Genomic DNA, 26,019 nt, shown 5'->3' on the forward strand with positions numbered 1-26,019 from the left:
GATCTTTAAGTTCTATATTTTGGTTAGGACCAGTGGTTATTCTTTCTATAAGATATGCAGTGTCTAAGTTTGTGGCAGATTCTGAAAACCAAAGCTGCTATGTTAATGAGTAGAAGAAAGATTTGGATCTCTATTTAAGCAACGTACTGTAAACAATTAGTTTAACTGAAACACGTTTTCCTTTTTGTAGACATTGGGGAACAAATGGCCAGATGGGCCCATTAAACTAAACTGGGAGAGACCAAGGATTAGAAATTTCTGGAGGTCTTTCACCAGGGCCATCAAAGTTGTTCATTTGCAGTTCTCCATTTTCTTCTGTTTCTCTCTTTCTCTGTGTGTGTGCGCGTGTGTGCGTGCGTGTGTGTGTCTCCATCTTTCTGTCTCTCTCTCTCTCTTTTGCATAATATTTACCTCAAGCTCGCTTCAGGCTAATGTCTCAATAATTTCCCCTCCTTTCTCAGGTCCTTACCACAAAGGACTTGACTAATGATCCATAGACAAAATGAAGCATTTAAATTTATTCATTAATCATTCATCTCCAGCTCATTGAAAACTTTAAACTTCCACAAAATTAAGATAGAACATTGAGGAGTGATTGAGAGAGACAGCTCTCAGTGAGCTAAAAAAGATTGGTAAACACAAAAACAAAAGTACATTAGACAGAGTGTCTGAAAGTGTCACATGGGCATAGGTATTGTTACAGTTTAAACAAACTTTAAGTACTGAATCGCAAAGCCTTTATTTGGGCCAACACGATGGGGAAATCTGGGGAAGCGAACAGTCACTGTCAACACTGCCAGTAATTATTCTCTCTTCCAATTAATGGTGACATAGATTAATTATCAGATGAGGCAAAGCCAATTGCAATCAGTCACCCAGAGCTGAAATTAGATCGTTCCTGACAGCAGCATGAAAGTCACCTGTTTCATTGTTATGGATTTGCTGTAAGTAAAAGAGTGGCAAAGCATGCTGGGAGGTGAGTGAGTTTTTCGTCCATGGAAGTGTGAAATGGCAAACAGGTGAATGTCCAATTACACTGTTATCTGAACTGTGTGACTTTTCTTGTCTTTTATTTCAGCATCCAAGATACATTGGTTGTTTGCTTAACCATCGTCTTTACATGAGCCATCTGTCAAAGTCTGGAAGAAATCTAAGATGTGTTGCATTAAATTTGAAGATTCCTCCTGTTTAGAAGTGACAAACAAACAAAAATCAGTAACTACTCATTAATTAAGAAAACAGTATTATTTTAAAGTCATACATGTGGAGGACTTACCAACAATAAAAATAACAACAAACACCATTACATTACTCTTTGTAGGAGACCAACAGTGCAAATGCCAAGGAATGTTTTTTCATCTGACCTAGCCAATTCTTAACTTTAAAAATCAAACTAGCTTTAAGGCAGAAAGTGAATCAGACACTTAAAATACTCTACCGCTTTAGAGATTCTTTTATCCTCATCATCCCTGCCCTACTGCAGTGTCTTCTAGATAATTTTATTATATACAGAAAGTGAAATCTGGGTTATTGTATAAGGCTGGATGATGATGACTGTCACTAGATTCAATAACTGAATGTTTACGTTCATTCAAAAATATATTTATTTATAGCAATGGGGAAAAAGAGGAAAATTTCTCACCCTCATGGAGTTTACAATCTAATGTGAGGAAAACAACAACATATTAACATACATATATATGAAAGTACATAATTAACAAAATGTTTGTGTAAAATGTAATATATATTTACACCTACATTTGGTAGAAATCCCTACCATTTTCTTTTAAACATATGCTTCTTCTGAACACAAGTGCGAAATCAGTAACAGAAACTTGGCTGGAAGGTGTATCAGAAGAGATTTTTCTCAAGATATTCTTTTATGTAAAAGGAGTCTTCATTTTTGTTTTTAGATATTCAGAATGTTTACTATGAATGTGTGCTCTGGTTTTCAATATTGATTCGGTCTGCTGCTATTCTAAATGCATGTTATAACTGAGCCATAATACATATTAGTAGTTTTCTGGGTAATTATTACATGCCTCATCCCTCAAGTGCTATTCATAGCCTCTACACCAAAGGCTAAATTGCTTTAATTACCCAAGAAGTGAAATAATCCCTTAAAAGGTCTGGCTCTGGATGTCTCAATGCCATCATGAACACACTTTCTAAATACAGACACAAAGGTTATACTTAAGCAGGTATAAAACATTCTTATGGAAACTAAGTGAATTTGAACTGATTATTCTACCTTAAATATACAGTAAGATATAGTGTGATATTTATATCTTGATAACACAAAGGATTTTATACTTATTTCCAAAAAGGCGTTTACAAAATATTTTTCTCTAAGAAGAGGAACAGAACTAAGAAAAGAACAGAGATTTTAAGTAAGAGATAAGGATGAAATATTGAATATTTATCTGAATAAAGCCTAAAAAATATCCTACTCTTAAAGGACCTCATGGCTGGATTCGGTCAAATTGTATGATAAAAATGTCCTATCAGAACAGTGAAAGGTGACAGAAACACTTGTTAGAAATGAGACTATCGCAGATATACAGAATATTGAAGCAGTCAATGGGCTAAAATATAGCTGTCTTTTTTATCGTGAAACATGGTCATGTTTTACAATTAGTAAAAATTTGTCTTGATTATGGAGAGAGCACCAGGGAATGATGATGGTGGCTGAAACTTTATCTTTGAAGTAAAAGACAGGACATAGGAAACATTTGTACATAATTTCATTTTGTAACCAGCATTGATAACTCGCATGAGTCGAGAGGCAAATAAAAGCAGGGTGGACGTGTTTACTATCCATGCTTTCCTACTTCAGACACTTGTCGGTAATCAAACTTCAGCTCCTGTATACCTGAGATGTGTGGGTCTGTATATGGAAACAGATATTGTATTATAATTCAATAGATAGCCAAATGGAGAAACAATGAATCTAAATCTTAATTTTGTATGATCGATCTAACTAGGCTAAGTCTTGCTTTAATAAATAGCTAATTACAATTGATATGTGATTTGCATAATAAAATGCCAGTCTGCATTCTGTTAATCTTAAATTAGCATATAATTACATTCCTGATGTGTAGGAGTGTTTCTAAGGTGCTCAAATAGCCCATTTGCTTAAGATGGTAAATGTTTCTTTCATATTGTGTTTTCAGTATTGATTAGGGAAATAAAAATTCTTCCATGATGAAGATCAAATCCAATGTTAAACCAACCCCATATCAATTATTAAGAAGAGGGCCAATTTTGAGGTAAAATTTGAAATAAGATTTATATTTCTGTGAGTGTATAAAGTTTTGTATATGGTCACATTTTCAAAGTTTCATTTTTATCTTTTCTTTTGCATCTTGCAAACTTCATAATGCAGATATTATATCTAGTAATATTATTTGTTGATTGATATTAGAGGGAAGGATTATTTTTTCTTCTTAAATTAGGATCTTATTTGTATATTAGTAAGAGTTGCTATGATGAGCTATTTTAAATAATCCATTAAAATGTAAATAGGATTGTAAAAAAAAGTCCAGGTTATCCCCACTTAAACATTGATCAGAATGAAGTCAGAATAAACTTCTTTTCTAAAACCCTTTGAATTTGCTTTATGTAGAAAATGGTTTCTGGAGTGTCCTTAGTTTCTTGGATGCTGTGGGTAGTAGTAGAAGGCAGTGGAACTTCTTAGCACCATCTAAAGTGGTAGATGATAATATGGGTTAGAGGAACAGGGAATGATATTTGACGGGACAATGAAGTACATCTCTCTCAGATCAAATAGAACTTTTTCAGTTTAATGATTTCTTTTGTACCCTAAAAGACACTTAAAAAGTTGCTTTAGAACTCACAGTCCCAAGGACAAGACAGAACTTAAATCTGCAGATCTGTAATGTGACATGCAATTAATGCTCTATGAGCCGTTTGCCAGAAAAGAGTTCAGTGGTCATCAGTTAAAATACTGTGATGATAATTTCAATTACTAGCTAATTTCTAGATTTGAGAATATACTTTATTTTTAAAGTATGATTACACTCCTTTCTGAGTCCTCACATGAACTGAGAGTGAAAACCTTTGGCACTTGGTTCTTCAATAAGAGCCTTTTCACTGTAGGGAAACAATAAAAGTAGGTAACTGTTGAACAGGAAAACATGATTTTTCAGGAGTATTGTTTGGAAAGATAAGCCCATTTTTAAAGGGGATATAGTGGCAAATTAGTAAATAGCTCTCCTAATAATTTATTAGAGGTGGGCACCTGGGTGGCTCAGTGGGTTAAAGCCTTTGTCTTCAGCTCAGGTCATGATCCCAGGGTCTTGGGATTGAGCCCTCCTTTGGGCTCTCTGCTCAGCAGGGAGCCTGCTTCTTCCTCTCTCTCTGCCTGCCTCTCTGCCTACTTGTGATCTCTCTCTGTCAAATAAATAAATAAAATCTTTTAAAAAATAATTTATTAGAGGCTTTATTACATTATCGAGAAGGAATCACTGAGGTCACTTTTTAAATGAAGCAGTCAAGTTGGCTTTCAAAGAAATCCAACACAAATAAATCTAAAGGCATGCTATTTCATCTCCTTGATCCTTCTGACTACAGTCTCACCAGCCTGCCTTGAACAGCAATGTGGTGGGCAGGACAGATGTACAGGTAGATGTACATGTACATGTAGAGGTACAGAAAGTTATGTCAAGCTATGAGACTTGCTACAATGTAAGGATGCATTATATTGTGTCAGCTTAGTTTCTTAATTGTATGTTTTTGTTCTGCCTGGTGTGATCACATTGATAATGAATTTACCCTAGAAAAAAGACAAACTTCCTAAAAGTAAGGACTGATTAACTTCTCTCCAAGAAACTAGTACAGTGACCTGAATATATGTCCTTAATAAATTTTTACTGGTGGTGATAAGAGTTAATCCATATGAGGGGTACCTAGGTGGCTCAGTCAGTTGAGTGTGGGACTCTTGATTTTGGCTGAGGTCATGCTCTCAGGGTACTGAGATCGAGCCCCAAGTTAGGCTCCACTGTCAATGTGGAGTCTGCTTAGGATTCTCCCTCTTCCTCTGCCCTACCCACACTTGCATGCTCAAGCCTGCAAGTGCTTCCTTTCTCTCTCTAAAATAAATAAACAAAAATCTTAAAAGAAAAAATTAATTCATTTGAAACAGGAAGTTTCGTGTTTCAATTTCTATTTCACCCAGCTGGGTGCAGAGAAAATGGGGGATACTCAGGGATCAGTTCGGTAGCTATGGTGATATTTTCTCCTAATGTAGTAAATACTTGGGTTTGAAGTTCACACGGTTTGAAAAGTCCTGGAGTTTTCTAAGAGTAAGTTGTTGGCATATTCAGTGAGAACACAAAGAACAGAATGATATGCCAGAGATTTTCCCTCCCACATTTACTTCTTTTTGAATATGTTGTCCTGGGATTCCCTTTAGAACTAGCTAAGATGAGAAGCAGACGCAGAGCTTGACAAACATACCCCTTCCAGATCAATCTTCACAGCTCTCTAAGTGAGGTGTAATCACTGTAAATCTTTTTTTGCAGTTGATTTATATTGTAATTAAGGCAGAGAAGAAGCACATACAAGGCCAAAAGTGGAAAAGTAGCACACATTTTTCATGGAAAGTTTTTCCCTCATAAGTCAGAGCACAAGAGAGTATTAGAAAAAAAAAATTACAAGGAACTAGTCACGCTCACTGACATGATATGGGGGGATGCTAAGTCATCTGTGTTTTCTGTTTAAATGTATATATTTCAGTTGATTAAAAAAGCACATGGTGAATTGATCTTGCAGCTTATAAAAGCAATATTTCAGCTTCGGTGTTTTTTATTCTTTTTTTTAATCAAATTATCTCCCAAAGCATTTTGACTGAAGTTTATTAACAAGGCAATGCAGCTATTAATGCTCTGCAGTGCACTCTTGCAAAGTGAAGTAAGAGACATGACTTTTCCTATGCATACTGATCATACCTTCTGAAGGTCTAAAAGAACTAAAGATTGCATAGCTGAGTGGTTTTGAAGAAAGAAAATTGTTACTTTGTCTTTTTTTTATGCAATGTTATTAGATTTTTGGCGGGGGAGCATTCATAAGAAACATTATATTGCTAGATTTTAACTGGTATTTCAAATATTATCAGATTTCCCGAAAAGTAAGTTAGAAATTCAGAGAGACCAAAGCAGCTACAGGCCTTTATGCTGGGAGACAGGAGACTGGGAAGAACCAGCAACCTTATTAGGTGGATAACTAGGCAGCCTTTCAGAAAATGTGGCGTAATGTAATTTATATTTACCAGGAAAACAGTCCTATCTTTGGCAACACATCAAATGATAAAGAGAAAGTGATACTTTAATTTTGCGTTTAACATAGTAATTTAAAAAGAGGATGACTAACCCTAAACCAATATATTCTGAGGGAGGAAAATTTTTCAAGGGTCTTCAAGCCATTAGTAAAATAAAAAGATGAATGATCAAGTTCTGTGATCTTGCTAGACTTCTTACAAACAAACAAACAAACAAACAAAACTGTGGGTAATAGTAGGCCCTGTTTTTCTTTTCAGGAAACAAAGGCTTGCCTACCTAGAATTCAGCATGGGAAGTAACCTCTCCCCAAATTTTTCCTGTAAATAAAATTGGATCCTCCTTCACTTTTTTTCTGTTCCCATATTTATTGCTAATTTAATTAGCATAAATTTAATCCTGTGTGCTTTCCTTCTCAGAGGACAATGTTTCTTCTGCCGAAAACCAAAATGTTCTGTGGTCAAAAATCTGGTAACCCTTGAATATTCTACCCCACTCTTCCAAGAGTTATCAAGCACATTAGCGTATTAAATAGTCCCAGATATGCTGACATTAAAAAAAAAGAAGAAAACTGGCTTAGTGTTTTACTATCCAGCATTTCAGAAATGTATTGTCCACTTGATCTTTCAGCTGGTAGCACCTCTTAAAATCCCAAAGGATGTACTGTGGAAAAACTGTCTTGGTGGGAAGAAAATAAATAAGTTAAATTGAACCTTGGTGCTTAAATTTCAACCTTTGCATGGACAGTGTAAATTACCTTTCTCTTTCATTTATTCACTGAACAAACTCTCATTTTCATTTATGTTTAAGGCATCTCCTTTTGGTACCATGGCAGATACTGTGGTCAGAAGTGGAAAAGTAGTACACTACCACCCTCTCCTCACTGCCCCTCCGATCTCTGAAGTTGGAGCAAAATACAGTTTGGCCTCAAGGAATGTGGACGTAACAGTTTATCACGACATGTAATGTGATATGGCCACAGATGAGCCGTGGTTGTCAGGAGGGAAATGCTACTTCTAGTTATGGATTCAGTGATAGCTCACAAATGACATGCCTTGTAGACTAGACCTAGAAAGATGAACCAGGAGACAGAAAAACATAGGATCTACTCTGAATAAACAAACCCGTGTTTCTGGGGTACTAGATAAAACTAAAAGGATAAATTCGACCTGTATTACCGAAGGTCTTGAACAGTACAGTTAATCGTTCATTTCATTCATCGTTCTGGACTCTGAATTTGTTTTGATTGTTCTAAAAATCTAATCTACACAAATGAAAGAGACTTGGGATTGCCGTATATGCTCCAAAGGGTAGCTGAGGGTTCTAGAGATGATTCCAAAGCTGTTAGCAATAATGAGACCTCACAGTGATTGGTAAATGGTTTGCTTATAATGTATAAAATGTTTAATGGTCATGTTACTTAAAAATTTCATGAGTTTTCTGATGTATACCATTTGTGAATATGAACAAAGTCCCAAAGTTTGAAACTTTGGCAATTAGTCTAATTAATTTGAGATTGCTGACTAGATAAAGTTTGACTTGGAAAACAGGCTTATTGTGAAACAATTTAGCACTGTAATTTAATTTTGTTTCATAAGAATACATACAGTTTCCTTTACATTGTATTTGAATTTCAATAATTTTTAAACCAATGTATTTCAGCTCAATATGAACTTCTGCTTCAGTAAAAACATGATTTGGAATCCATGCGGCATAAAATCATGAAGCATTTCAGAAGCCCAACCAAATGACTGTTTGCCAGGAAATGACCTAAATGCGAAGGACCATGCATTTTGGAATTTTTACAAACTTGGATTTCTCTGTAGCCAATCCTGTAGTTTTGATACGTCTGTATATTGTTTTTACCATGTTGGTGCAGAGACACAACTGGTTATTCTACATTTTTGACTTGACATCATACAGTGTGGGATGTTAAGAGCAAAAATGCTTAGGTTTCCTAGATGTTAGTTTAGTTGGGTTTGATTTTAAATGAGCTCTAAATATTCCCTTGGTTTTGTTATTCTTTCATACAGATTAAGCTTAAATTATCTTGCTCTTGTTTTATTTAAAAAGCTTTAGGAAAACTATCTCTTGTGCATGAAAGTAGCTTCGTTCTGTGCCATTATGAACTCTCTCTAGTTATGTTAGACTTGATGATTAGAGTATCAACAAAATCTCCTGATATTGTGCAACACCTTGTTGTTTACATCGTTAGAAATCTCAGGTAATCTATTGCCAGTGATCCTTTTGTGCTCTGAGCGACTTCCTTATCAGAGCTCTCAAAGAATCCTGTGGAAAGCGAGCATGACACTGATGTGCTAACCTTGCAGGGGGATAGGTTTGGCTCCAAATGAGTTACAGTCTCTAGAATTAGCCCTAAAGCCCCCACCCCCCAAAAAAAAATCCTTTGTGAATTTGGAATTTGCTATTTCAGCAAGACTAAAATAAGATATCCTTTTACATACACCATCTTTTTTTGAAATTCTTTTCACTGTAATTGCTTTCCAATGAATTCTGAGGGAAAACACTATTTGAAAAATATTAATTCAAGATATTAGGACTAAAAATATGAAGACTATGAATGGATGATGCATTTATATAGAAAATACAATAGATGCTGAATTTGCTTTGTTTCAGCTTTACTGAGGTGTAATCGACAATACTGTCATATGTATATTTAAAGTATTACAATGTAATGATTTCATATATGTATATATTGTGAAAGGATTCCCACAATAGAATTAATACAAACATTACCTTACAAATTTATCCTTTTGGGGGGGGTTAAAAACACTTATATTCTGCTTTCTAGCAAATTTCAGTTATGCAATGCAATGTTATCAAATATAGTCACTATGTTTTGCATTAAATCCTCAGACCTTATTCATCTTATAGCTGAAAGCCTGTGCCCTTTTATGAACTTCTCCCATTTCCCCCAACCATACCTGCAGCCACTGGCAAGCACTATGATCTCCATTTTTAAATTTTGTTTTTGATTCTACATATAGATGATACCATGCACTATTTTTCTTTCTCTGTCTGGCTTATTTCACTCAGCACAATGCTTTCCTTTGTTGTTACAAATGGCAGGATTTCCCTCTTTTTGAAGAATGAATAATATTCCATTCCATACGTGTACTGCATTTTCTTTATCTATTCATCTGTCAGTGAACACTTAGGTCGTTTGCATACTTTGGCAATCGTGAATAAACCTACGATGAACATGGGAGTACAGATATCTCTGTGAAATAATTATTTCATTTCCTTTGGTTATAAACCCAGAAGTAGGATTGGTGGGTCATATAGGAGTTCTACTTTTAAATTCTTGAGGAACCTCCATACTGTTTTCCATAATGGCTGTGCCAGCTTACATTCTCATCAACACTGTATAAGGATTCTCTACATCCTCCTCAGCATTTATCTCTTATCTTTGATGATTGATATCCTAAGAGGTATGAAGTGATATATTGTGATTTTGATTTGCTTTTCCCTAATAATTAGTGATACTGAGCACATTTTCATGTACCTGTTGAATAACTGTATTGGAAAAATATCTATTCGGGTCCTTTGGCCATTTTTTAATTGGGTTATTTGCTTGTTTCTTGCGATTGGGTCAATACAAGTGCTTTGTGTATTTTGGATATTAACTCCTTATTGGATATGTGTGGTTTGCAAATATTTTTTCCCATTCTATAGTCTGCCTTTTAATTTTGTTGATGGTTTCCTTTTCTGGGCAGAAGCTTTTTAATTTGATGTAGTCCCATTTGCTTGTTTTTGCTTTTGAGGTAAAATTTAAAAAAAAATTATTGCTATGACTAATGTTAAGGAGCTCAACCCTTGTATTTTCTTCTAGGAATTTTATGGTTTCTAGTCTTACATTCAAGTGTTGTTCCATTTGGAGTTTTTCCTTTTTGTGTGTGTGTGATGTAAGATAGGAGTCCAGCTTCATTCTTTCACATGTGGTTTTCCAACACTACTGAAGAAACTATCTTTTCCCATTGTATATTCTTGGTTCTTTTGTCAAAATTTAATTAACCATATATACACAAGTGTATCTTTGGGCTCTTAATTCTGTTCCATTGATCTATGGGTCTGTTTTTATACCATACTCTTTTGTTTTTCTTTTTGTAACATAGTTTGAAATCAGAAATATGCTGCTTCTAGTTTTATTCTCCTTTCATAGGTTGCTTTGGCTGTTCGTGGCCTTTTGTAGTTCCATTTGCATTTTAGGATACTTTTTTTCTATTTCTGTGAAAAGTGAAATTGGAATTTTTACAGAAATTAGATCACTGCATTAGATCATTTTGGGTAGTATGGGTAATTAAACAAGAGTAACTCTTCAAATCAATGAACATGAAATATCTCTCCGTTTATTTGTGTCTTCTTTAATTTCTTTCATCAATGTTTGTAATTCTCAATATACAGATCTGGTCCTTAGAAAATTTATTTCCAAGTATTTTATTCTTTTTGGTGCTATTATTATAAATGGGATTTTCTTATTTTCTCTTTTTGATAGTTCATTGTTAGTGTATAGAAACACAACTGGTTTTTGTGTATTGATTCTGTATCCTGCAACTTTACTTAATTTGTTTTAGGTCTCAAGAATTTTTTTTTTTTTTGGTGGAGCCTTTAGGAGTTTCTATATATAAGATCATATCATCTGCAAACATAGAAAGTATTACTTCTTTCTTTCTGATTTTGATGCCTTTTATCTCTTTTGTCTCATTGCTGTGACTAGATCTTCCAGCACTATGTTGAATAAAAGTAGTGAGAATGGGCATCCTTATCTTGTTCCTGATGGTAAGGGAAAAGTATTCAGCTTTTCACTATTGAGTATGACATTGGCTGTGGACTGAAATATATGCCCTTTATTGTATTGAAGTACATTTGATCTATACCTAACTTGTTGAGTGTTTTTTTTTTTAATCCATAAAAGGGTGTTGAATTTTGTCATATGCTTTCTCTGCACCTATTGAGACAACAATATGATTTTTATCTTTCATTTTGTTAATGTGGTACATCATATTTATGGGTTAGTGTGTGTTGAACCATGCTTACATCTCAGGAATAAATCCCACTTGATTATGGTGGATGATCTTTTTAATGCAGTGTTGATCAGTTTACTAACATTTTGTTGAGAATTTTGTATCTACGTTCATCACTGGTATTGACCTGCAATTTTTTTTTCTTGTACTGTCCATATCTGGCTTTGGTATCAGGGTAATGGTGGCCTTGGGCCTTAAGTTTGGAAGCACCATTTCCTCTTCAATTTTTTGTAAGACTTTGAGAAGGATTGTTACAAACCCTTCTTTAAATGTTTGGTGGGAGGCACCAAAAGTCATCTGGTCCTGAATTTCTCTTTGTTGGGAGATTTTTTATATGTCACATGTAATATAAATTCATAGATTAATATGTTTCTTCTCTCTTGGTTATCATGCTAATGTAGTCATACATTTCCACTTACAGATATCTATAAACTATGTACTATATTGCTATACATTGTTTGCTTAAACAGTCACTTGTCATTTACAAATGTTTTGAAAAAATATGAAAAAAATCTCATATGTTCCCTCAGGTAGTTACCGTTTCTGGAAGTGTTCCTTTGAATAGTTTCTGATTTTCATCTGGTGTCTTTTTTCCTCTGCATAAAGAACTTCCTTTAACATCTCTTATAGTGCAAGTCTGCTGGTAATGATTTTTTTCAACTTCTATCTATCTGAAAAAGTCTTTACTTTGGACTCTTTTAAAGGACATAACTGTGTATAAAATTCATTTCACCTGTGTTATCCTGTGCCTCACCTTTTTGGCTTCCCTAAGCCAATTACTTTAAATATATTACTCCACTGTCTTTTGATTTCAATCTTTTGTCAACCTTAGTTTTGTACCTTTGTATGTAACACATTTTTTCAGTGTCTGGCTGGTTTTAAAATTTTCTCTTTATCACCGGTTTTGTGCTGTTCGATTATGATATTTGTTGGTGTAGTTTTTTATACTTCATGAGGTTGTAGTCTGTTGAAATTTTTTACTTTTTTTTTACAGTTTCCATTAAATTTGGAAAAAAAATCAGCCATAATTTCTTTGAATATTTTTTTCTGTTCTCCTCTCTTTCCCCTGTCCTTTAGGGAATTACATGTTACATATATTTGGCTGTTTGAAGACATCTCATACCTTACTGAAACTCTTTTCATTTCAAAAAATATTTTTCTTTGTCTTTCATTTTGGATAGTTTCTATTTCTTAGAATTAATATTCACTAATCTTTTTTTTTTATGAAATAACAAATCTGTCATTAATAGTATCCTATGTATTTTTCATCTCAGGCATTGTAGTTTTTCTATATTTCTATTTTGTGTCCTTCAATGCCTCTACATAATTTATTAACATATGGAAAACAGTTATAATAATTGCTTAATGTACTTGTCTGCTCATTCTAACCTCTGTGGCAGTTCCATGTCAGTTTCAACTGGTTGATTTTTCTCATTATTGGTTTGTATTTTTCTGCTTTTTTGTATGCCTTGTGATGTTTTATTGGTTGTCATACATTTTGAATTTTACCTTCTTTGGTGCTTGATATTTTTACACTCCTATAAATAGTCTTGCGATTTGTTTAGAGTTACATTTAAGTTACTTGGAAACCCGTCTGATCTTTTGAATATTACTTTCAAGATCTGTTAGGTAGAGACAGAGCTATGTTGGTCTATAGTTAATTAATCCCCTATCAAGACGAGACTTTTCTGAGACTACAAATTGTGAGGTTTTTCATTCTGTTTTGAAGGAACATGTCTTGTGTAACAACCAGATACTATTTTAACTTTCCTTGGGCTAAGGTAGTTTTCTTATAAGCATATATTGCTCAACTAGTTATTTAAGGAGGAATCTTAGCAAATTTCTAGGGTTCTCTGCAGAATACTCTCTCCTGTGTACTGTAGTTGCCTTGATCTTCTTAAACTCTGAGCTCCATCCACTCAACTCTTGGCGTCTACAGAATTCCCCTCTATTTATTTCCCCCACTATCAGCTTATATAATGGTCTATAAATTCTCTCAGGGCAGTAAGCTGAACCAATTTAGAGGTTTTGCCTTGTTTGTCTCATCTCTTTCTAAATCACTATCCTTGATTTGTCAAATGCATTGAAAACTGTTGTTCCATATATTTTGTTTGGCATTTGGCTGTTTTAGGTAAAAGGGTAAATATGACCCCTGCAACTTTATTTTGGCTGAAAGTATCATTTGATTTCATGCATTTTTGATAATTTCTTCTGGTTTCTAACAGTAAACAATTACCCCAAGAAACTGGGTGATGTGAATTTGTGTGACTCCTTTGTGGGATCCCCTTACAACCTTGACTGGTAGAGTTTAGAAATGTGATCAATTTAATAGGCAAGGTTAAAGCTAAGTAAAATTTTCTATTAGTAATTCTAGGAAAATTTTGGATATATACCACTTTAATGGAAGGACATTAATGAAGAAAATTTAATTTATAATACTGAAACATATTTGTGGTTAATGCAGATTTTTAGACTTGTGTTCCTGATACCTATTCCTATGGTATAATTGAATACCTTCCCCATAATGTCAACTACCAGTAATGTCCTTATGAGTCCTAAAATATTCTTTTTAGCCCAAGGGTCTTCCTGAGCTCAAGACTCATCACCTTACTACACATGTCTCTAGAATCTATCTCCCTTATCTAAATAGCCTCCATTCTCTTTAATTTCAAACTTGAAATCAATCTCAGCTAACATCCTTCTTTTCCTTCTGAATTATTATCATGATATTCTTATACCTTTATGGATTTATACATGCTTTTACATTCAATTAGGATAATTTTTCTATTGTTGGTTCCCTACAAAATTCTCCCTTGTTCCCAGCTGTCCAATTTTGGTGTATACATTGGTTTACTTTATCATAAATAGTTTCATGCCTTTCTCAAAACTATGAATTCCTGGTGTGCTAATGCCCCCATTATCTTCTCTAGCTATAATATACTATTTGGGGGTCATGTCACCTTACTGAGTGTTATCCTGTGCCTTACCTTGTCAACTTGGCCACAGAATTTATCTCTTTTCCTTAATTTTCACAATAAAGATAAAACTGAAGATTTTATGTATGGTAGCAGAGATTACCAGGGGTTTAGAGAAGGTGGGTGGTGGTGGATTACATCATTACAATACAGAATACTAATTGAACATCTTTGCTCCTGATTATACCTTAGTTTTTTCTGTCAACCTGACCTCTGGCCTTCCATCATACCAGACTGTGAGTAATTCTTCTACTATTCCTTTCACTCAAGAATTAAATGACAAATTATCAGATACAGTCTTTGCTTATTGTTTTATCTTCTTTCACACCCTACCTCAACTTGCCTATCAAGATGTTTTTCTAATAGTTTAGCTATTGTTGATAATGCTGCTACAAACATTGGGGTGTGTGTACCCCTCTGAATCTGTATTTTTTGCATCCTTTGGTTAAATACTTAGTAGTGCAATTGCTGGATCATAGGGTAGTTCTATTTTTAACTTTTGAGGAACCTCCATACTGTTTCTCAAGAGTGGTTGCACCAGTTTGCATTCCCACCAACAGTGTAAGAGGGTTCCCCTTTCTCCACATCCTTGCCAACACCTGTTGTTTCTTGTGTTCTTTCTTTTAGCCATTCAGACAGGTGTGAAGTGGTATCTCATTATGATTTTGATTTGTATTTCCCTGATGATGAGTGATGTTGAGTATCTTTTCATGGGAATGTTAGCTTTCTGAATGTCTTCTTTGGAAAAATGTCTGTCCATATTTTCTGCCCTTTTCTTAACTGGATTATTGGTTTTGGGGTGTTGAGCTTGATAAGTTCTTTATAGATTTTGGGGTACTAACCCTTTATCAGATATATCTAACAAAAATGTTTTTCTAAAAAAAAATTAATTTTCTGGTTAGAGAAATTTGGTACTAATATGCTAATTTTTCCTCTGCTCGAATTCTGAATATGAGAAAGGAGAAATGTATACTTAAAATCATTAAAATTTGTAAGTTATTGTTGATATTGTGATGAAAATATATGATACAATATTCATTATCAAAAGAGGGTGAGGGAAATCAAAAGTACTTGAATATAACTGAATTTTACAGCTGAAAATAATTTATTTAATTTATTTGTAACTTTTGTCTTAGAAAACTGTTTTCTTGAAAAGGTAAGGTAAGTCTATGTTTATATATGAATAAAAGACAACACCAGAATTGATAAAAATCAGAGACATTGATAAACACAAACATATAATTGAGTTTAATGGTTTTGTGACTTGATTCCTTGAAAAGTAAAAACAAAATGAAAATACAACTAAAATGTAACTGCAATATGATGAATAAGGCCAGGATTCATTGGTTACTTAAAATATATAATGGTTCCACTATAATAAAGTAGAAAAATTGTTATATGGTGTAAAATATTTGAAAAAATATGAAAGTTCTCTTAATTATGGAATACTTCATGGGTTTCATACACACTAGAAAGAAAACTGCTGCCACTTTTCACAAGATTACAAAATTTAGCTGCAGGAAATCAGAGCTGATTTTAATAAAATAAGTATGTAACATATTTTGTAACATATTTTATAACATAAGCAGAAATTTAAGAGTTGTTACAAAATTTACAGGAAAATAGCTGAAGATCTTAGGTGCATATTATCTGCATAATTTGGATTTAGTGATATTTAAGTTCTTGTATAAGTAAAAGAACTAGAGAAAGCACTCAATCTTATCAAATCTTTAAATAAAACTTCACAAAGTTGCATGAAGAATATCTTGCAAATTAAAAATAGACTGAGGTTCCATGATCAGAGTTCATACAAATAATTGAATTTATATGTACTAGTAACTATTAATAAATAGATTTCTTAGTTTAAACTTCATCTCTTTGAGATTATTTACAAATATAATAAAACTTATTTTAGAAATATTATTTAAAATAATTTATATTTTAAAGTTAGCTCATACAGTGTTATTCGTGATAAACAAAACTTACTAAATGTATTAAAATAATCTGTTATGGGAATAAAAATGCTCTGCTCTATGGCAAGTGTCTGAAAATATAATGTTTTGAATTGTACCAGAATATAATGGTTCCTCAGTTCTGAAAGATGTACAGATAGTGTACCTAAAAGCAGCTCTTAATAAAATGATTTACTGTTCTTTGTTGTTTTTAATGCTAATTTTTGTTTTAGCACCTTTGTAAAACAAGCACATTATTTTTCTTGTATAGATTTTTGTTGCTTTTACTGTGGTACAGTTATGTTTCTAAGACCTACAGCTTTATTCATTTTATCAGAAGAATTCGTTTTATCAGTTTGTGAAACTGAATTTATTAATATGGCCAACAGCAGTTGTTTTACAATCTAGCTATAGATTCATTCTTTTTTTTAAAATTTCATTAACACCTATGTAAACCTATGTTTGAAGGCAATTTGCTGGTATATAATCTTACTGAAATTATTCTGCCTTGTGGGATAATCTGGGGGAATTATGGGACCATATCCTAACGGTTTAATCACATTCAGTATTTTCTGTACCTATTAATTGGCTTAGCTGGTAAAGCCACAGTGGCAGTGGGCTCTCGTTCAAAGCTACAGGCTTGATATCTTTAGGCAGTAAATCATATTTCTTATAGAAAAAAAAATCTCATGTCTATAGATTTCATCAATATCTTGGGCTATTTGTCTTTCAAATACAGTCTATGTGTGCCTTGCCACTGGCAAACTGTAGCCTATCTTGTTTAATAATAATATGACATGTTTATCCCATTACTGAATTTATCTTTGTTATCAAAACAATAACTGGTCACCTGGCCCAACTTAAAAATGATGAACAAAATACCCTTTTAGAAATGCTATCTTTAGTAACAAAAGAATTAAGTAGCCCTTCATAGCTCATACACAACTAGATACTTTTTCTTCTCTCTTGTCAAATAATCTAGTAACATAATCTCTTGCTGCTAATTTCTGAAGACTTGAAATTCTTTTTTTCAATGGACTTCCTTATTTTGACTGAACTTTTTGCTACTGTATATTTACTTGTAAATAATGAGCTCATAAATAAATGCAAATTAGTAAGTTTTTTTACATTAAAATTTCTAGAAATGTGAATTCATAAGCTTCCTTTTACATATATCATCATTTTGGTTTTGTAAAATTGGTTTTATACAATTTCTTGATTTTTTCCTAGCCTCAAGGGTAGACTGGAGCCAGGAAAATTAATACACAAGAGAACTCTCAAATATTATTTTAAAAAATAAATTGTACTTTACCTGCCTTGAAAAACCCACTGCCTCCAGGGCATATCTTGTAAAAAAATAAAAAGATTTCTTCAAGTATGAAAAAATTATATCTGATATTGTTCTTCACACTGCCCTGATATGTCTATTAACTAATTCAGTATCAGATTATTTCCTGGATACTACCTCAGATAATCATTTGATAAAGCTGCCCATTTTCTTCATTAAGCATTTATACAGAATCTATTAAAATGTATGCTCCCCAACACTCTACAGAGTATAATGAGTGAACAAACCACAAGCCCTGCCCACAAGATTTTAAAGACTTTGAAGAAGATATGTATGTGTATATATATATACAATACATATATGTATCTATATATACACATCGTAGGTATATACCAAATAAATACCATATGTAGATATTTGACATATATGTCAAAACATCATGCATTCTACATTGCCTTTGGCACTACTGGGAATATACAGCCAAATATGGCACTGTTTTTGGCATCCCAATCTACCTGGTGAAACAAATTCAAGAATGTCAAGCTTTCATAAAATAATTACTATAAATGAGGTATGAAAAAACAATCTCTGAACTTATAGAAGCAAGAAGGATGGTCACATTCTTCTTGTAAGAGTTGGGGGTATCAGAGAGTGGGAGGCAGTGATGGAGATGACTTCAAAGAAACAGGAAGCAGTATAAGACAATGTCCAGAATGGAAGGAGCCACATCAAAGAATATTTGTTTCACGAAAAAGAAGGAAGAAAGAGAAGGAAATGTGGAGGATGATGTTTTGTTGAATGCACAAACCAGGATTCATAGAGAGGTAATAAAGAGAACTACGGTAGAAATCAAGTGCTACATCCAGTTAAAGACAGGTGGTGTCTTTGCTGTTTAAAATTTTCTCTCAGATACTTTGTCTATCTCCAATGACATTACCTTGTTTGAGGCCATGAGCTGTCAGAACTGCAGGAATGTCCTAATCAATCCCATGTCTGGTCACGAAATCTCTTCTCCATCTCCCCTTTTCCCCGTCCACCTACCATCTACTTTCCATATATCAACCCAAGAAATCTTTCTAAAACTCAGATGTTACCATTTCCCTCTCTTTATATTTATCAGTCTCCCACCTCCCACCCTATATTTTCAGGGTAAGATCCAAGATCTTTTCATCGCATGCAACTATTGGCAATATTTGGCTTCTGCTTATCTGTACACTCACTTATAGCTCTCGTTCAACTGAATTCAATGTGAGTCATCTGGACATATTATAATTTCAGTAATATGCAAGGCTCTTTCAGGTCTAGCTTTAGTACTTCCTTTGTCCTTTGGCTCAAAAGCCTTCCTATTTCTTTCTTTTACCCTGTCTTTGCATTTATCACATTATATTGACAATGCCTCTTGTCTCTTCTACCAGACTAGATTTTTCATAACAGCATGAACTGAACCTTGTTCATCTTTATATTTATATTGCATACATGTATATTTAATAAATATTTATTGAATTAATGAAAAGTTTCTAATTTTCATGCACACACACACACAAAATTTCCCCAGATCTTTGCTATGTCTTAGCATTTTCAGGATTTTTAGAAACAACTTGTCTGTCTATAACTTGATAAGTTCATTATCTATTCACTGAGTTCTTATAATTTCTGTCATTTTAAATTTGCTGATTGGCTTCTGTTCACATTTTCTTAGTGTTCCCTACTGTCTTTTGATAAAAAATAATATGTACAAGTCTTCATTACTTGAAGGTATTCTATAATAGGTGCCATTCTGTTCTCTTTATTTTTTAAAAAGATTTTATATTTATGTATTTGTTTATTTATTTATTTACAGAGACAGGGAAAGCACAAGCATGGGGGAGGGGCAGAGGGAGAGGGAGAAAGATATCTCAATTCCAATGCAGGGCTCAATCTCAAGATGCTGAGATCATGACCTGAGCTGAAATCAAGAGTCTGATGCTCAAATGACTGAGCCATTCCAGGGGTCCCTTTATTCTCTTTTCTAATAATAAGCTTAAATCATTATTTTTTACCTGAGTATCTTTCTTTTATCTATTTGCTAGACATAGACTCTTTATTCACTTACTAGATGGTCTACTTTCTCTTCTAATGTACATTTAAAAGGTCTTTCATTTGTCTACGACTAGTACTAATTTATATATTCCCCCCTTTTGTTTTGTGACTTAATATATCTTTTAACAGCCCTGTCTTTTTAAATTTCTACAAACATTTGTAAATGAAAAAGATCAAGGAATCATCATGAATAGTTTCTGTTTAAGAAAGTCAGATATGTGGGAGAGGCCTTTAAAGACTCAGATACTGAAGAAAAAGAAAAAAATTCAGATACTGGCCATCTTTACATTTCTTTTCATGCCTGATATTTATACGTGTGCAATGATAAATTTAAATGTATCCTGGTGGGGTTTTTTTTTTGGACAGATATTGAACCAATTATGTAAATTTTATAAAAAACTCAGAAATACAACATAAACTGCTCCATGTCATAATGAGTTTAGTCTGGATAAATGTCATATTGTATAATATAAACAACCATTTAGCTTAACGGGTGCCATGATTATGGAATGTTTTCCACAGTAAGTTAGTAAGATGTAAGATCAAATGCACAAACTCTCCCACCTACTGTGGATGCTCCCAAGGAGGCTATGAATCAGTAAAATTCCAAGCCAAATTTTCAAATGCCTAAGTAAAAAACATATGGTATTTTGAGGCAATTATGCATTCTGCAACGGAAAGAAATACACCTCAAAGATGCACCAGCTCTTCGTGGTAACTACAGACACTGATGACCAATCTTACAACTTTTTTCTTATGATTTTGTTATATAGTATATTCTTAATTTTTCTCCTAGTTCTTGGTCTTCTCTTCTTTCTCTTGATTATGACATGTTTCTCTCCAGCTAAACCCAGGAATTTGCTAAGGTATTTGTTGTTGTTTCTCTGATTTTTTTTTTTTTTTTTTTTTTGTAATTCACTGACATCCTCAGAAGTACTAAAATGTCTGGCTTTAAGGCTCTACAGTTTGACAACAAAATGTGTTGTTATAGCTCTTCTTGGTTTTTTATCTCCCAGTCAGGATTTCAGTTGATGTAGGTCCCACTCTCTTATTCAGTTTAGTATAACCTAAATGAGATTCTTCACTTCATTTGAGGTTAGGATCCTACTAATTCTCCTTTCTTTTTCTTATCATTTTGGTCATCTTCAGCTTCAAAGTTTAGAGTCATGTTATTGTTTGTTTCCCTCTATTTCACCTAAGTCCATTTTTCAATAATATCAGTGTGATTATGCCTTTGAAATGTTCATCATTTCCCCCTTTTTTATTTCCTTTGCTGTTGCCCTACTTGATCCTGTCATTGTAGGCCTACATTTTTAAATGGTAGATTCTCAGCTCCATTTCTCAAATATTTGCACTGAAAATCTAGTCTGGATGAGTTAGCTTTTTAAGATGCCATTTGTGTACTGTAACTCTCTTTAAATGACTATTCGCTATTATTCAGTTGGTGCCTTTGCTTAACTTTCACTGTCTTCCATTGTAGGTTCAGTATATATATATATAGATAGATATAGATAGATAGATATCTATCTATCTATCTATCTATCTTTCTCTCTCTCTTTTTCCAAACGTAAGCACTCCACAGCAGCATGTTTCATTTGCATAGTATGGATTAAGAATCAGAAAATCTTGGATCTGGGGTGCCTGTGTGGCTCAGTGGGTTAAAGCCTCTGCCTTCAGCTCAGGTCATGATTCCAGGGTCCTGGGATCTAGCCCCGCATCAGGCTCTCTGCTCAGCAGGGAGCCTGCTTCCCTTCCTCTCTCTCTCTGCCTACCTCTCTGCCTACTTGTAATCTCTGTCTGTCAAATAAATAAATAAAATCTTTAAAAAAAAAACAAAAAGAAAATCTGGGATCTAAATCTGGTTCTACCACACACAGGCTATGTTATGGAAATGTTCATTTAAGCTCTTTGAGAGTTAATTTATCTGCAAAATGGGCATAATAAGCTCTTCCTTCCCAGGGTTATTTGTGATAGTCAAGTTAAAATAAACACAAATTGAAAATGTAAAGTAGCATAGAAATATCAGCTAGCGCAATGATGCTGGAACTCACTAGCTACCCTCCAAAGCTATCTGCACTGATCCGGTGCAGCTGCCTCTACTTCTTCACAAAGGATTGTAGAATACTACAAACTAGCACTGAGATAGCTAACTCCTTATTTGTTATGTTTGGAAGAGTTTTTTTTACCCTAGCTTAACTTTCATAAGGTGAAGAAAAGATAAAGAGGGCATGAGAAAGATTTTCTGTAAGATCACTGTTATTTAGTGTCTGTCAGAATAAATATTTCTAAAGAAGGAAGGAAAGCTAAAAGGGGAGAGAAGATGAAATAAGAGAAGTAGCTCGATACTGTAAAGATAACATTTTATAATCCAACATCATCCCTGGATTTTGACTTTTGAATGAATCAGCTGGCTGAGAACTTTTTGATCCAAAACAGGGAAACATGCCAGCTGGCAAATCTAAAGGCTAAATGCAGAGATCCTCCAACTTCTATCAAAAGGTTTTAAATAAGAAACATGCATGCATTACAGAAGAATCAGGGAAAGATCTTGTCATGCAGCCTTGCCATATTTTCTAGAAATTATATGTTTGAGGGCCTATCACAGGAAAATTTTGATATATATAAGGAGTTTTGATTTCATGCTTTGCTCACATTTGCTCACAGATGTTTTTATTTATTTATTTGTTTGCTTTCTGCATCCAAAATGGTGTGATGTTACCCTATCACTAGGATGTGGGATCAACTCTGGAAAATGAAACTCTTGTTCAAAATAGTGTTGGCAATATATAGGCCTATATCGTGTGTGTGTGATGGCAAGTGATGAGAAATGTAAATGTACTGAAGTACAATTTGTGGATACTGGGGAATCTTACACTCATTATTAGCTAATTGTAGCCTATTTACTTAATCCTCAAATCAATTTTAACAACATTAGGATATTAGAATATTGGATGTCATATCATAGGTTTGGTAAGAAATATGCCCAATAGAGTAAATCAAGATACAGGAGAATGCTGCACATTTCATAATTTTATACTAAGCAGTCAAGTTTTCATTCTGGTAGGTCATTTGATTCTCTGCAGGTGGCTATGCCTGCCTCTGAAGAGAGAGCCCTGAGTCACATGTTACACAAATGAAACACGATTATCTTCGTGGGTAGCATCGTATGATTTGGAACACGTCTTTAGGTCTAATATAAAGATCCTTCAAATAAATCATCCAGCTAAGCTTCTGTGGCCCCAAACTCCTAATTTAAAAATGTTGATAAATGAAGTACCTCTTTAGTTAATAAATGAAGTATCTCTTTAGTTATCCTTTGTCAGCAACATTCATTTTAATGGAAAGTGAGTTTACAGGGTTACATGATTGAACTACTGAGCCAAGTCAGTGTTGGCAAATGATGGGCTAAATTATTGATGTTACACACTAATGAATTCTGATGAGAAATAAAACACAGACATTACGTTTCAAGTGGTTCATAATTATTTTTGTACTTTAAAAGCAATTTTATTCTTTTCCAAATCATACTGGTTCTGTAAAACAAAAACATAGTTAGTGATTATACTAAAATTATTAAGTTTGTGACAAAAAATGCTCTTGCAAGTTTTCATTTCTGTGAAGATAATGTTATTCACACTAGGTTTTTGATTTCCTTATATACTTCTGGGAAAAGATAATTAAATTAAATGTCTAAATTTTAAAACCAGTGTCTTTAAATAAGATAATCTGCTTTGCAACCATGGTTAGCATTTCAATAGATGCATTTATAATCTATGATATGTCTATCAACACATTTACTGGAGCTGTGTTGAAATATCATAATTATTTCAGGTAATGACAAAAACAGAGGGATTTCTGTGAAGCAGCTTTGTTTTAGTAAAGAAGCTGTCTCCAAATGTGTGCTACAGAATGAAATGTGTACGATAAAATGATAGATGTTTGACAAAATCAGGGCCTGGTGGCAATAACTGAAGCAGGTTCATATTCACTAAGGCACACAGAGGCTTATACATTCCCCAATATAATTACAGTGCTCTGTAATATTTCTTCATGAATTTACAGTCCCAGATTGACTAAGTATGTGGATCTGTGACTTTCCTTCTTTCTAGTGGAGTGACTCAAACAAAGACAGACTCTGAAGAGATCTTAAACTGATTTTTAGTTAAGAGGGATCAGAAGTAGAAATCAGAGACAAGGTATTAGTTCAAAGATTCATTACTTGCTGGTCATGAGTCTTTGGACAAATCTCTCAGCCTCTTTACAGCTCAGTTACCAATACCCCTAAATAGGGCAACAAGTCCTCATCTCCTATCAGAGAGGGTTGTTATTATTCACAAATCAGATATGCATGAAGAAATCTGCTATGTAAATATAATGCAAAGTTGCTTATTATTTTTGTATAAATCTAGTTTATTTAGGGAGGTCATCAAATTAGTTCAGAAAAAAATATAAAAATATTTATTTATAAGTACACATATATATATTTCTGAACTAATTCTGATGACCTCTGTAATGAATTAGATTTATACAAATATAATAAGTAAATCTGTATCATATTTACATTATATTTACATAGCAGATATATAAATATTATATATATATATATATATATATATATATATATATATATATAAAATTCCCCTCCCCTTATCAGCAGAGGGATGTGATGCAGAAGAAATGAATGAGAAGAGTTTTCAAGTCAATATTTAGTCAACATGCTGGATTATTTTCCCCTTAAGATAATATGTGCAGATCCATACAAGAATAAATGCCCAAGGGTAAAACTTCTTTTACTGTGTTGGACCGGGATAGGAAATGCAGTGCAGTGTACTTTAGTTTTCACTTCTTGTACACTTTATATAAAATAAAGAAAATAGGGGTGCCTGGGTGGCTCAGTGGGTTAAGCCTCTGCCTTTGGCTAAGGTCATGATCTCAGGGTCTTGTGATCGAGCCCCACATCAGGCTCTCTGCTCAGAGGGGAGCCTGCTTCCCCCTCTTTATTTCCTCTCTTCCTAATTGTGATCTCTCTCTATGTCAAATAAATAAATAAAATCTTTAAAAAAAATAAGGAAAATATTGGGAGTTGTCTTAACTCTACAATATCCTGTTCCCACATTAAGGTTTACTGAGTCACTTCTTACATCTTCATAATTTTCTCTTTATCTTTGATAGACTTTAGCATCCTTTGTGAACAAGTCCACTTCAAATTTTTAATATATTTTAAAATCTTATCCTAATATTTTCTTCTTGTTATAACTTCTCTGTTCATTGTTCTATAATCTTGATACTCTTGGATGAAAAATCATGTGTCTGTATTAATCTCACATCAAAGCAGCATCATTATATAATGATGATGCTAAGTTGTATGAAAAATACCTACTGGATATGCTCCATTAGTCACTAATTTTCAAACTTAAAGTTCTGTCTTTGAAAAACTCCTCTACCCCACACCACTGACGTGGCTCCTCCATTTGAAAAATGTACTATCTGTATAAAGTGATTTTTTTATAAAATAAAAATGCTGGGTATTGTTTTGCTTAAGGCCACGGAAAAAATCAGAACACATAAAAATTTATGTCTTTCTAATGAAACTAATATGCTTACTTTATTTCAAAATAAAAAGGACTATACTCTGATTTTAACGTGTTATTTAGCAGAATAAAGAGAGAAGTTAATTTAATTCATGGAACTTAATATTCACAAATGCTTTATTAACCTCCTGAATTTACACCACATTGATATATGCTTGAGACCAGTATGTTTTATATATGGTCTACGGATTTAGATATCAGTATTTGAATTGAGGGTTGTCCTTTGTTTATCTTCAAATGGAAGAAGGATAGGTGATTCAATGCTACCATTTTACCCACATGCACTCATGGATGTTATCAGAGAGAATCTTCTAGATATTTTGAGAGGTGAAAGAGTCAAAAGACCAATACCATACATGACAAAGAATTAAAGAGTGAAAGCTTATGAATGGAGTGGAAACAACTTTGACTGAAATAAGAAGTATATGGGAAGTTCTTAAACACATTCAGTTCAATCATCTGGCAGTTGAGTCAACACATGAAATACATATTGAGTAGGTTACATTGTTAAGAAAAACTTCATTTATTCATTTATTCCAAATCTTTATTAGGATGTTCCTAGGTGCTATCCTAGATTTCATATGCTAAATGCTAAGTTAGAGGCCCACTAAAGATATGGCCCTTATCATGTCTTTGAAGGTGATTTGTACTACTTTCTGCCTTAGCCCCAGGATCCACCCATAGAGGCCCTCTAATTCTCCCTGAAGGGAGCTATTCAGCTTCATGCCTTTCAAATTGTCAGTTCCACCACATGGGTTAATCTTTCATGAATTTATTTAATCTGTTCAAAATA

General features: G+C 33.6%; 1 protein-coding gene across 2 annotated transcripts in view; it reads right to left on the reverse strand.

Annotated features, from left to right (window-relative positions):
- Positions 1 to 474: 474 nt before the first annotated feature.
- CCDC178 (coiled-coil domain containing 178) overlaps positions 475 to 26,019 on the reverse strand; it is a 442,343-nt gene continuing 416,798 nt past the window's right edge. For both annotated transcript variants that reach the window (XM_004742898.3, XM_004742897.3), the window contains one exon: positions 475 to 1,184. In XM_004742898.3, the coding sequence (XP_004742955.1) occupies positions 1,104 to 1,184 (81 nt within the window). In that variant the 3' untranslated portion in view covers positions 475 to 1,103. The remainder of the gene's footprint in view (positions 1,185 to 26,019) is intronic.

Source organism: Mustela putorius, unplaced genomic scaffold (assembly GCF_011764305.1).
Source record: "Mustela putorius furo isolate JIRA1106 unplaced genomic scaffold, ASM1176430v1.1 tig00003858_pilon_pilon_pilon, whole genome shotgun sequence".
Lineage (NCBI taxonomy): Eukaryota > Metazoa > Chordata > Mammalia > Carnivora > Mustelidae > Mustela > Mustela putorius.